At 39.9% G+C, this 13,155-nt stretch overlaps 1 protein-coding gene across 1 annotated transcript in view; it reads left to right on the top strand.

Annotated features, from left to right (window-relative positions):
• Positions 1–4,115: 4,115 nt before the first annotated feature.
• Positions 4,116–13,155, top strand: part of LOC139446739 (beta-hexosaminidase-like) — a 24,143-nt gene continuing 15,103 nt past the window's right edge. Inside the window, exons 1-2 of the mRNA XM_071228041.1 lie at positions 4,116–4,182; positions 10,520–11,227. Of these exons, the coding sequence (XP_071084142.1) occupies positions 4,116–4,182; positions 10,520–11,227 (775 nt within the window). The remainder of the gene's footprint in view (positions 4,183–10,519; positions 11,228–13,155) is intronic.

The raw sequence follows: 13,155 nt of genomic DNA, 5'->3' as shown, positions 1-13,155 counted from the left end.
ATACCCCACTCAGACACAGTATACTGACTCCGAGCCGACCAGTCCTTGTTTTAGCCCCTTAATGCCGAGCGCCAGACAGGGTAACAACAAGTACCATTTTTTAACATATTTTGGTATGACGCGGCCGGGGATCGAACCCCGGCCCTTCCTCTCTCCGGGTGGGCGCTCTACCACTAGACCACAGAGGCGGTGTCGCATCCCAATCAAACGTTGAGTTGTATTTTATAGGAATGAACAATGGGATATGGGTTTTCCTGGGGCAGTGACGAACGGTGATTTCCCCACACTACAATCATGGTTTGGATGACGGAAATCCTTACATACTACTCCCAGACCGCCTCTGTGGTCTAGTGGTAGAGCGTCCGCCCGCAGAGCGGAAGGTCCGGAGTTCGATCCCGGAGTCAGTAGACTGTGTCTGAGTGGGGTATTTATGTTAAACTGCGGCATGGTATCTCAGTGTGCTAGCACTATAAATCGGCATCAGTCCTGACTAGTACAAGCAGCCACACAAACACACACACGTACATGCACGTCGCTATATAAGTGCAATAATCTTGGACGCGACGTTAAACCCCATTTCACCTCACCTCACCTCACCTCAAAGGAATGGTGACATAAGGAAGATAATTTTACGGATGTCAACTTCTTTATTATGAGGAACATAACGTTTCGGATTAATAATCACCCATCAGCGCCAATCATCTGTTGGCTTCCCTTGTTAGTTTCCACCTTTTGTTATCTTATTAATGTTGTTGTCCTTACATTGTTGTACATATACCTGCTCTCTGCCTCATGGTATTCATTCACCTGATGAAGGAGTAAGCATATACTCCGACACGTTGTGTTCCTCATAATAAAGAAGTTGACATCCATATTTTTTCTTCTTTATGTGTATCACTTCTAAATGCCTTTCAAAGACAAAGTCAAAATTCTCAAAGCTAACGTTCGTGTACCTCTACGCAATGTATACTGCTATTTTGAAAAGGACAAAGGTAGATCCCTAGATCCCAGACTATATCAGACAAATATATCACATTGGCCATAAAAGGAAACTCGTAGGGACCGTCTCAAAGCAGAAAAGAGGCAGAGAAGAGGCAAAAAAGTAGAATTCGTGCAAGATAGTTTTGATATGAAAGGGTTATTAGAACGCAGAATTTCGTCAACTTTTGAAACGATTCAGATTGAAGTAAAAGATTTTATAAATGCCTCACGTTCTACAAAACTACTTGCCTAAATTGAAATGGGTTCAAAAACACTTAGCATAGTCACGATAGGGCAAGGCCAGTTTTCAATGTGTGTACCTCAATGAAACATGGGAAAATAAAAATCACGCTACAGACTAAATAATAATAATAATAATAATAATAATAATAATGGGCATGCTCAAAGCGATATTATTACCCTGGTTACTGGATCAGTGTATACTCAAGAATCATTCTCAGCTCCCTGGAAAGTATACAACCCAAGCTGCCGGTTAGGCGCTAGAGGGTTAACAACTACCAGGTACCCATTCACTGCTGTATGTGGCTACCATTCGACGGCAACAGGCACCTGTCCCTGTTCTGTCATCTGGCAAGGGAAGGCGTGTCATCGTCGTGGATGCCGGAACTCACGCCAAAGGTCTGTGACCAATTCTTTGAGGCCAAGGAATCGGAGAATGATTACCACGGAGATCAGTATTCCTTAATGGTTTGAACATAAGCCCCTTCTAAGGATGGATACCCAAAACGTGACAGACGAATGATGCGAGTTACCATCACATCCGCGAACCAAACAATATAACGCAGCATACCCAGGGAACCAGGCTGACGAATGTCAAGAGTTTGTCAGATGTGTTTTTGTCACCTTGTTGCAATATGAAAACTGTCCTAAAGACCCACGTTGGATTTTTTGTGGGAGGGAGGATACTGCTTCACTACGCACTGTTTTCCTGGACGCCCAGGATGTACACCGATCAATTACATCTGTGTTTGCTAGGTCCGAGATTTATGTTTGTGAGACATGTGATTTTCAGATCTGTGATTGTGAGATCTGTCTTTGCAAGGTCTGTGTTTGTGGTGTGTAGGTAATGAATGAATGAATGAATGAGTGAGTGAGTGAGTGAGTGAGTGAGTGTGTGAGTGGGTGAGTGACTGAGTGAGTGTGGCTTAACGCAGCTTTTAGCAATATTCCAGCAATATCACGGCGGGGGACACCAGAAATGGGCTTCACACATTGTACCCATGTCGGGAATCGAACCCGGGTCTTCGGCGTGACGAGCGAACGCCTTAACCACTAGGCTACCCGACCGCCACGTGTAGGTAATGATTATGACTTCTCATTGTGTTTGTGAGATCTTATATAATAAAGTGCTTGAGAGCTTGGATAGTCTATTCGTATGTACACTATTTTTGCTAGGACTATGTCTGTTCTTTATGCTACTTTTACCGACCGTGACCATAACCCCCTCAATGATATTGTCTCGAATCGGATGACACCCTGTTTACTATGAAAGTAGCGACTGGGTGCAGATCGAACCAACGAGAACTTGTCCGGCGAAGGTAAATAACCCTTGTATGACATCAAAGAAACTAACGAAACTGAGTCTATCGAATGGGAAAGACAACAATAAGAGGTCAGCAACGAGTGTTTAGAACCTACACCCAGTGCAACCAGCACATCACCCATGTATTTCTTTGTCAAGGCAATGGTGGTCATTCTGTTTATATCACAATTAGTGAGTGAGTGAGTGAGTTGGGTTCAACGCCACTTTTAACAGTATTACAGTTATATCGCGGCGTGTCAGCTTAATGTGGGAGGAAAGCCCGAAGTGATGCAGGTCTCAGACGTTTACCACTTCGGTGAAACCCAAGAGCACGGGTATGGTGCTGACAAACCTAGAAACATAATCGGGGCGAACCGGGATTCGAACCCACAATCACAGGTTTATGGCTCGCCCAAGGGACGTATATCACAATTAATTTGGTCAGACGCACCAAAGTGGGGATAAAGAATGTGATCATCTTCCGAACCTAAACTCGGATGCATGTATAAATACAGTGTTGTATTTCACAATTAAGAGCAATCATGTTTTTATTCCGTAAAAAAGTCACTATAGATGATGTCAATAACATAAGAAGTCAACGGGACCTGTGCGACGTCATGACGTCACGTTTTCACTAACATCTGATAACTTGACTTGACGTCCAACACTCCGGTGAGAAGTTCTTACAAACATTATTTAGACTAGTGATATCTACAATTAACTGAGAATGTTATATTTTCATTTCCACTGACTTTATTAACAGAGAATCTCAGCCGAGTGTCTTTTGATATCAAATATATCAACGATTGAATGTAGATATCGCTTGATATCACCAAAGCGATATCTCCAATGGGAGCCAGTTTTGGATGATAAATGACTGTTCTGGAAATGTTTTTTAGGTTGTTTTTGCATTAACCACATGTAGTTTATACACATGTCGTTTACACATAATTATTAATATATCTATATTCCTACACATACTTGTACCTCCTCCACATTAGTGAATTACGCCACAGGCGATGAAATAATATTTCAACGTACATTTTAAAAAAATATACATGTTATCAAATTTTATGAATGGAAATTATGAAGCACTGGTGATATGGACTTGAGACGCCGTATCCTAAAAAATATTCAACTTTCACAAAATGTTGATGAACATCTACAAAAACCAACAAATTCGAAACAACATATTTGTTTACATCTCCAAGCAAATAAATTCCACAAAGTTAACATCGTATTTGGCGGTCTTATGTGATGTCTCCTAAACCAATACAAACCGCCATGCTGTTGTAACTCGCGTCTAACTATCAGTAGCCACAAAAGCGAATGTCACCACAATAGCAGGACTTAACCTAACGTGCCAATCTCCACATCATGTGACGCGCCAGTGTTCAAGGTTAAACAGAGGCACGTTCGTGAGCCAACGTCGACTCTCGTGCCCGGGCCCGTCCCCGTAGCATTAGCTAGTTGGGCCGCGAGACAAGCAAGCGTTCATATGACGGGACAAGCCATCTCCTCGTCAGACGCTGTGTTCGGTTGAGCCAGCACACATCGTACCTTTGGCTGTCTCTGGTGTTGACCCGCAGCCATGAAGGACTACTTCCATCCCATCATCTGTCTGTTTGCTCTTAACTATCTCTCTACACCACTTAACGGTAAGATGTGTTCAACGTTATTGATAACGTCAACTGACGTTGAATTCAACGTTGTGATGCGCTCATTGTTTAACTTATAAGTTATTTGAAAATTTGTTGTGCGAATTGGACCTTGGCAATTCATGTAAAATTTAAGGTGTAAATGTATATTATGAAACATTGTGACATTTTACATTATGATTCATATTAATTTCTGTTAATCGACGATATAACGTAATGATTATTTGAATTACTTTCAATATCACTTCATGCGCTTGTTTATGTTATTATGTGATTTGGTTGTGTATCTATTTACCCTTTTATCGTTTTTGATTGAGTCTGTCATTATTGTCTTGATTAACATACAATTATTTATTAAAACAATCAATACTTTTTCTAAACATTTGATGTTTAGAAATATGGAAATTATTTTTGTTATCGGACACACACATTCATGTTCAAACTGGCAATCTGCTTGATATTGGCCTCGTACTTCAAAAAATAGTATTTTTTTGTTTCATTTTATATGTAAACTTTTATTTTCATTTCTTTTTGTGTGGGTAGACACCCAATCCACTGTATAAACTAGTTTCCAACAACGTGAATCAAGGGAAAAACTCACGTCGCCTCCCTGTGTTGAAGGCAAAGATTAACACACAGCGACCACGTTGTTTGGACAGACTGACTCCGGGAATAAACACGAGGCGTGTGGCCAGAAAGAGACATTTGTAGAAACACAACCAATATTTGCCTATCAGTTAGTCCTAATCCCTTCCTATAATGTCTTGTTAGGGCCACGTTCTTGACAAAAAGCGGCAGTAAAGTAAAACGACCACTTTGTAATGAATTATTTATAGTGTACACATTATCAACTTATTTTCTTAAAGAATGCAAAAACGCCAAATATTTAAAGTCGTTTAAGACTGTGCAAATACAACCCGATCACACGTGGAACGCTCTACAAATAACCTTTTTAAATTAACTCTAGTTACAAGAGCACGTGCAGAATGGTATGCCTTCGATATTTGCTGAACGATTAATACCCCCGAGGAAATTACAGAGGTTGCTGACAACCTCTTTTCTTACTTTATTTCAAAGTTTATGCTATTCTTGCGTTGTCATGTACTGTATATTGTAACTTGGTTATTTATGAAGTTAAAACTCCTCTCTTAAACAAATTACAACATTTTCATTGCCGTAATAACTTAAACAGTTATGTTTTATGCGATTTAATTTTTTTCTAAATCAAATTATATTTTTTAAAATAAACTCATGTATAAGTATTCCTTGAGTGCTGACTAAGCGCTGTTCATTGTTTTATACAGATATCGCTATCTAAAGATATTTTCAATTGAAAATCAAACATAATATTATGATAAAATCAACTGAGAGGTATGGGTTTTTTTCTCATTTGTTTAATAAAGGAGCGCAGAGGATGTCTTCATCATCCCTACTTGTGTTGATTGAACTGTTCTATCAATATTTTTTGGGTTAAAACAACAAGACGTTCAACGATTATGATGCGCCAGCGGTAATTGTCACCGACGTCACTTGACACTTACTTGGTTGGTTGGTTTGTTGTTTAACGCCGCACTCAGAAATATTCCAGCTATTTGACGGCGGTCTGGACCAGACAATCCAGTGATTAATATCATGAGCATCGATCTACGCAGTTGGGATACGAGGACATGCATCAACCAAGTCAGCGAGCCTGACCACCCGATCCCGTTAGTTATTCTCAAAAATATCATCCCCCATATAACCTGGTTTGGTATGAAGAAATAATAATACTAATAATGGTTGATGGTTCTGGTCTGGTGGACGGTACAGAAATGAGGGTTGCCCAAGCGAAGTGTCATATCAAATCAGCTCAAGGAGGACGAACGACCACTGCATCGAGTTTTGTGCAGTGTGTTGAGAAGAACAGCAATCCTTCGCTTGGATGAGGTCGGCAGGCCTGAAAATTGAAACTGCTGCTCAGAACCAGTCACTTCCCACTCGAAACCCACAATGTGTGATTTTGCATCAAAATGTAAATATGAAATGTAGATTATGCAATGAATTTAATGATACTGTCCAACACATTGACAGTGGATGTCCAGCTCTGGCGCAAATACAGTATCTTAAGCGACAAGATGGCGTGGCTCGATCTTCTTATTACCGTCTTCGCTATGCTTGTGGTTTTGACTCAGAGGCCCATCCATAGGACGACCCCGAAGATGGAGAGGGCGTCATGAAAAATTATAGTTACAAAATTCTTTGGAATAAGCCCCCTTTTTGACACATGTGATTGACAAGATTCAGGAAAACACGGCAAATATGCAGACCTCGCTTTCGAAATGTCACGCTTGCATCCCAAGTACAGAACGGACAAATTCAATTGCCTACACTCCCCATATCTTTTGTCTACCAAGAGGACCGCCTCCGTGGTGTAGTGGTATAGCGTCCGCCCGGAGAGCGGAAGGTCCAGAGTTCGATCCCCGACCGCGTCATACCAAAAGACGTTAAAAGATGGTACTTGTTGTTACCCTGTCTGGCGCTCGGCATTAAGGGGCTAAAACAAGGACTGGTCGGCTCGGAGTCAGTATACTGTGTCGTAATGGGATATTTATGTTAAACTGCGGCATGGTATTTCAGCGAGCTAGCAATATAAATCAGTCCGGACTAGTACAAGCAGCCACACAAACACACACACGTACATGCACGTCGCTATATAAGTGCAATAATCTTGGACGCGACGTTAAACCCAATTTCACCTCACTTCTTAGCGCTAAGTCGGTCGTAAGTCAAAGTTAAAGTATGGGAGTTACGATCATCTTAGCGCTAAGATCGCTTTTTGCAAGTGGCCCCTGGTGTTCGCGAAATGAGTGCCAACTTCGTTGCTAGGTGTTCGAGGAAGTATATATGGCAATCGTGTAACATGACAATACGACAGGAGCCATTTGTCTAAGGCGCCGCTAATCTGGTTCCAGAGTTGCATCCCAAAGGCGTGCCAGAATCCGCTTATCGAGAGTTCTCATTCCAGATTCATCCTTCCCCTTGGCAGCGATCCTTGATTTTCAGCAAAATACCTGTCCTCGTGGGTTTCACACAAGTGTTAAACGTCTAAGACCTGCATCACTTTGGGCCGCGATATAACAGGAATGCTGTTCAAAGCGGTGTTTAATCAAAATCACTCACCCACTAAGGGACCTACATTTAATATTCTGAGATGTTTGTGTAATCTGTGTGGTGCACGTGCGTGTGTGTCGGGGGGTCACTTGTCAGAGACGGTATATTTTTGCGGTCACTTCTCTTTAAAGTCCGCATTTGGTTTTTTTCAAAGAGTTGATGATTCTTTTAATAAAGCGATGTCAGTAATTAAATACCATTTATTTGCTTTGAAAATAGACTGAGATTGTCTTTAGAGAGAAGTAGAGATTGGTAATTCTTTCAGAAGCAGCAGAAATAACTAGTTTTAATCACCAAAATTTGTTAACTCCGATTCGGAGCGGTGGGGTGGCCTAGTGGCTTGAAGGCGCCGCGATTCGCTGTGCAGAGTTGCGTCCCTTTGGCACGCCAGAAACCTATGATTGCTGGTTCGAATTCCGGTTCGCCCCGATTATGTTTCTAGGTTTGTCAGCACCATACCCGTGCTCGTGGGTTTCACCGAAGTGGTAAACGTCTGAGACCTGCACCACTTCGGGCTTTCCTCCCACATTAAGCTGACACGCCGTCATATATCTGGAATACTGTTAAAAGCTCACCCGCTCACTTGAACAAGGATTAAATGTACGAAAATAGAACACTACCAATGGCTACAATACACTTATGCATGCAGACCCAACTTGAGGTTAAAGTACCCATTTATCCTTGATACACACATCTGTGGTCATTCACTGCCCCTCTCCTCTAAGCATCAGTGATATCCTCATACAAACGGGCGTACACTCCATCTGCTGAAGATGAAGTCTATTCTCGTGCTTAAAAAGGAGATTTTGCGAATCTGTTTTGAAGTGAGTTAATATTTAACGTTGCATCGGTAATCGGCGATTAACCCTTTAAGAGTTATCATTCATATTCATAATAAGCACATGTTTGTTCCATTTACACCTGTAGCCCAAAATCAGTTAAAAGAGAAAGAAATATTATCCCCATGATTGGATTCTTGCGTTTTATTTACATATTTACATTCAGTTTGTGATCTGTCAATCAAAATATTGTTTTTGTTCCTACGTTTTTATCTATTTTTGGTAAATATAGTTGCAAACATAACGCACATAACATAACATAACCTGCCAAACAATTCGCACAAAAATAATCAAGCTGAAATAAGAATTTTATAATGATTATATTGTTGAAAGATATTATAGCTAAATGTTTCCAACACATACTTATCGTTCATGAAGAAGTCGAATACGCGCATACGCAAAGACATTATTGATAAATGCAAATCTCAAAATACGTTGTCCTAGTGCCAAAGATTTGTCACAACATTCTGAAGATACAGCGTCAGAGGATAGGACCGGTCTCGTGCCAACATCGTCTCCGTTATGTCATCGGAATTCCAGACTAAAATTCTTCTTTCGGCTTAAAGCAAAAAAAAAAAGCCCTTGGGCAACATTTTATCAATAACGTCCATTGACACAAACCTGTAGAATGTTTCATTTAGAAAACCTTCTGAAAACACAGTTTCTTAAAAAAAAACTCTTTACAATATGAATCATTGGCTTAAATATTTTTTCTTCTGCAAGTCATTTATTGGACTTGAGAAACCCGATCCTCTGTCACAATCTCTTCCTCTAGATTCACTACTTGGTATGTAAAGTTGTTGACGTATTTGCCGTCAATATTTACACAAGGGGGATTGTTGACATTTCCTCCCCTGTCTCAATTGCCCAGCTCTGAGTGTGACCCTGGGGCCACGGAGGGAATCTGGGTGTCGGGGCAGTGTGATGCGCCACGGGTCTGCTGCTGTTTGTTTGTGTGGACCTCGCCTTTACTTCGCGGATTAGGCAGCTATTCTGACCTCGTAGTTCTGCTGTTTTGCCTTTCTAACATATTAGTCGCTAAATTTAAACCAAGCTTGTGAGACTGGTAATCGTAGCTGTCACCTTTGGTTAAAATGTGGTATACGTTTCAGAGCAGTTTTCATCACAAACCTAATTAAATGTTTAACAACGGTTCATTTAGTGAGTGAGCTAGTTTGGTTTAACACCTCTTTTAACAGTATTCCACTTATAGAACGGCGTGTCAGTTTAATTTTGGAGGAAAGCCCGAAGTAATGCAGGTCTCAATATTTGCTAATTCGGTGAAACCCACGAGCACGGGTATAGTGCTCACAAACCTAGAAACAGAATTCTCGTGAACCGGGATTCGAACCCACAATCATAGGTTTCTGGCGTACACAAATTGGTTTCAAATAAATCATACATTTTGGAAGAACGTGATATTGATAAAGCTAAACATGAACAGGGGCCATCATTAGTTGACAAAATAGTGTATTTATTAAACGAAATATACTGTTCAACATATTATAAGAATGTTCAAATTATTCCATTATAAACCAAAATGACCCGTGAAGATAAGGGGTAGAATAGGTCTTCAGCAACCCATGCTTGACCACTTCGGTGAAACCCACCAGCACAATATGGTGCTGACAAACCTTGAAACATATGAAGGGATTCGAACCCACAGCCATAGATATCTGGCACGCCAAAGTTAGGGACGCAACAGCGAATTGCGGCGCCTTATACGACTGAGCGATTATTTTGACGTCGATTTGCTTCTGTATATAGCATCAACGTGAATCAATATAGCAGCAAATGAATATTCAATAAACGATCTTGAAGTTTTAATTGAAAATATATTTAACTTATTGACGCTGTATGACATATATGCGAAAGGTTTTGATATGACCTTCAACGGTTAAAACACCAAAGTTGACGCCCTCAAGAACATTTTTAAACCAGTCTACAATGTTTGACTTCACATCACCATGGTGACAAAATAACTCATGATATCAACTGAAGTATCGGTAAGATTAGACAAGCTGTTGATACTGCACGGGCACAGCCCAATTGTTACAAGGCTACACACGTAATCATTCCGACAAACAGGGCCTTCCACATTAGAAAAACGCTTAAAAAACATCTGTTTTTAACCAAGTCAATACAAAACGTGCGAGTCCATATTTGTGTTTCGAATTTATTGTTTTGTTTTCCATTTAGGTTCTCCGATGGAGCAAACATACATTCATGACACTGTTTTGACAGTTTAAAAATTGTTTTTATTCATGGCTTGATTTAGTTTTAAACAATCTGTTTTTCAAAAGAGTACAAATCAAAATATCATGGCACTTCCACTTTCTGTTCTCTAGGTCTCCGTCAAGAAACTGTCAACTATATAGCCCGGTATATGGATGTAAGGTACGATGTGATCGACAATCTCCGCGACGCTCTGAAGACATTTGAAGCTCAAATAACAATGACCAATACGGGATCCAAAACGATCCCTGGTAAAGGCTGGTCTATATATTTTTGTCATCTGAACCTTCTGGAACCAGAGTTCCTGCCTTCTGTAGAAGGTGCTGTTCTTGAGAACTATGGCATCAGGTTCCGTCACACGCAAGGGTGTCTGTTTATGCTGGAACTCTTAGACAATTTTCAGGATATTCCACCAGGAGCGACAAGGAGTGTCAAGTTCCTCTCTGAAAACTTCTCCGTTTCAAAGTCTGATGGACTTCCAAACTGGTACGTTGCATCTGAAGGGCTAGAGTCTAGAGTCATTCTTAGCACCGCTGGAGAGTCTTTCGACTTTGTTGGCGACTTTGACACGCCTAATAAATGGAAAAGGTATGATTTTATAACCGAAGAGGCTGAAGGCCATGACAGATACGACCCATTCACTCCCAGAGTCAGATATTCTATGAATCAGGATACCAAAGACCTTGGTTCTGCTAACAATCACCTAATCCCCACACCAGCTAAGATGTCCGTTAATGGAAAAGATAAGATCTCCTTACAAACAAAAGATTGGAGGATATTTGCTGATGGAAACTTCAGCTATGAAGCACAGTATCTTGCAGGTAAGAAGTATTTTGTTAACTGTTGTCATAAGCTGCCAGACTCTCTTACAACCTGTAACAAGCTTTTATTTATGTCTTGCAACTGAAGTCATGAAATACAGGCGTGATATTTCAGGGAGCAGCTCGGATTAATTTTTATGAATATGACACACCTGTCTATGTGTCAAAAATATGTGCATGAGTGTGTCCACTGAACGCTATCTGTAGAATCTGCAGCAGGTGCTGTATATAAGTTTAGCCACAAAGCACATGATTTAGCATGGAGGATTTGTAACGAAAACCCCTGTTTCCTTTTGTTAAGTTAATTGCAACTGTGTTTGAGCAGTTTGCAGGAGGATGTTTTTAAGCCTTTCAAGTTTAATCCAGTTTAACTTTGCTGACAGCAATCTTAGCCATGAATTGCAGTATCTTGCAGGTTTTAAAATGTTTTCCTCAAAGCACACACATTTCCTCTGTTAAGTCAATTTACATCGGTTATTTCTTGCGACAGATGTAACCAGTGCACCTGACAACAATGTTGTCTTTGGGATTAACCATCCTGTGTTAAATCCACCCATAAAGCTAATAAGACACAAATAGCTGATGGATTGTTGTGCATAATGTGAAGCATATGTCAACACACCTTTTGTACGGCCATTTAGATTTAAGGGGAAAACGTCACTGACTGTAAATAAAGCACTAAACAGATACTTTGATTTTTATGTTGATATGGATTTTCTTGTCCAACACACAGTAAACTACGTTTATAACGGCCTTTTGTTGCATATATGCTGTATATATGCTTATAACGAACTACGGTTATTACGAACTAAAATTAATGGTCCCTTTGAGTTCGTTATAACCATAGTTTACTGTATACAATTCGTAAGCTTACATCAATCTGACCTATTGCCAATATTCCGCACGAAGATGCCATACCATATTGTGATAACAAACACTCCAATTTGAGCAGAACTTCCCTCAAATGTGAATTTCAAATATTGCTTTAATGCTATTGGAAATTTAGTTTTAATACTCACACTTCTTAATAATAGCATTGGTATAAGCATGTTGTATTATCTTTATGTTTTGGGGTATTGTTGCAACTGAATTATTAATGATGAACTCGTTCTCCCTTTAGGAGCTGTAATAATAAACGTTTGAGGCAGTAAACACTGTTGTTTGAAGACTTTAAACTTAAATATTTAATCTTTAAAACGTACTGGTGAAATTTAATATATTCTGAGATGAAGCTCCCAGGGCCATTCTTTTTATATTTCCTTCGCTCTCTGGAAAAATGTCAAACCTAAATAGGCCTTTTGACGTCACTAGCATGGGGATAAGCCTCCCTTCAAACAGATTAAATGTCAGCCAAGTGTTTGTCATTGTATCTGAGTGTCACCCAAGGAGGGCGTGAGGTTCTATTTGGATTAATGCTGTAGGTCATTGTGAACTTCGGTCCAGTTTAAACGTTTCTGAAATTGTAGGAAGAGGTTCAGAAAGAACTAACATTGGAATTGAGTCATGGATGTTTGAGGCTTCGGGGGTATCGCCTGAGACTCAGTGTGGATAACCGAATCTGTTCTCTTGCCAGTATCCGAAGTACGTGTGTACGATTTGTATTTCACTCTTGACAAGCAGCAAACAAGCCCTGTACATTACACTGGCCTGGTTCATAAATGGTTGTTGGCATCGATGTAATTGAAAACAAACTTTCATTGATTTACTTTTTTCAAGTTTTATTGTAAGATTTAAGCTGCATGTATCTGTATTGTAAGCTTGGTGCTTCTTTTATTATACTACAACATGTTCCAAAAAGTCGAATAAATTTATTTATGTACAACATTTCTCTTGGTATATTTGAATCATTTTTAAAGTTAATTTTATGCTAAAATAATAAGATTATTTGGCTTCTCTATAGTTATTCCAATTTTTTCAAAATAATGAAT

This window comes from Haliotis cracherodii, unplaced genomic scaffold (genome assembly GCF_022045235.1).
Source record: "Haliotis cracherodii isolate W230 unplaced genomic scaffold, xgHalCrac1.p SCAF_6, whole genome shotgun sequence".
NCBI lineage: Eukaryota > Metazoa > Mollusca > Gastropoda > Lepetellida > Haliotidae > Haliotis > Haliotis cracherodii.
The sequence above is the reverse complement of the archived record's forward strand: the minus strand, read 5'-3'. Positions and strand labels throughout refer to the sequence as shown.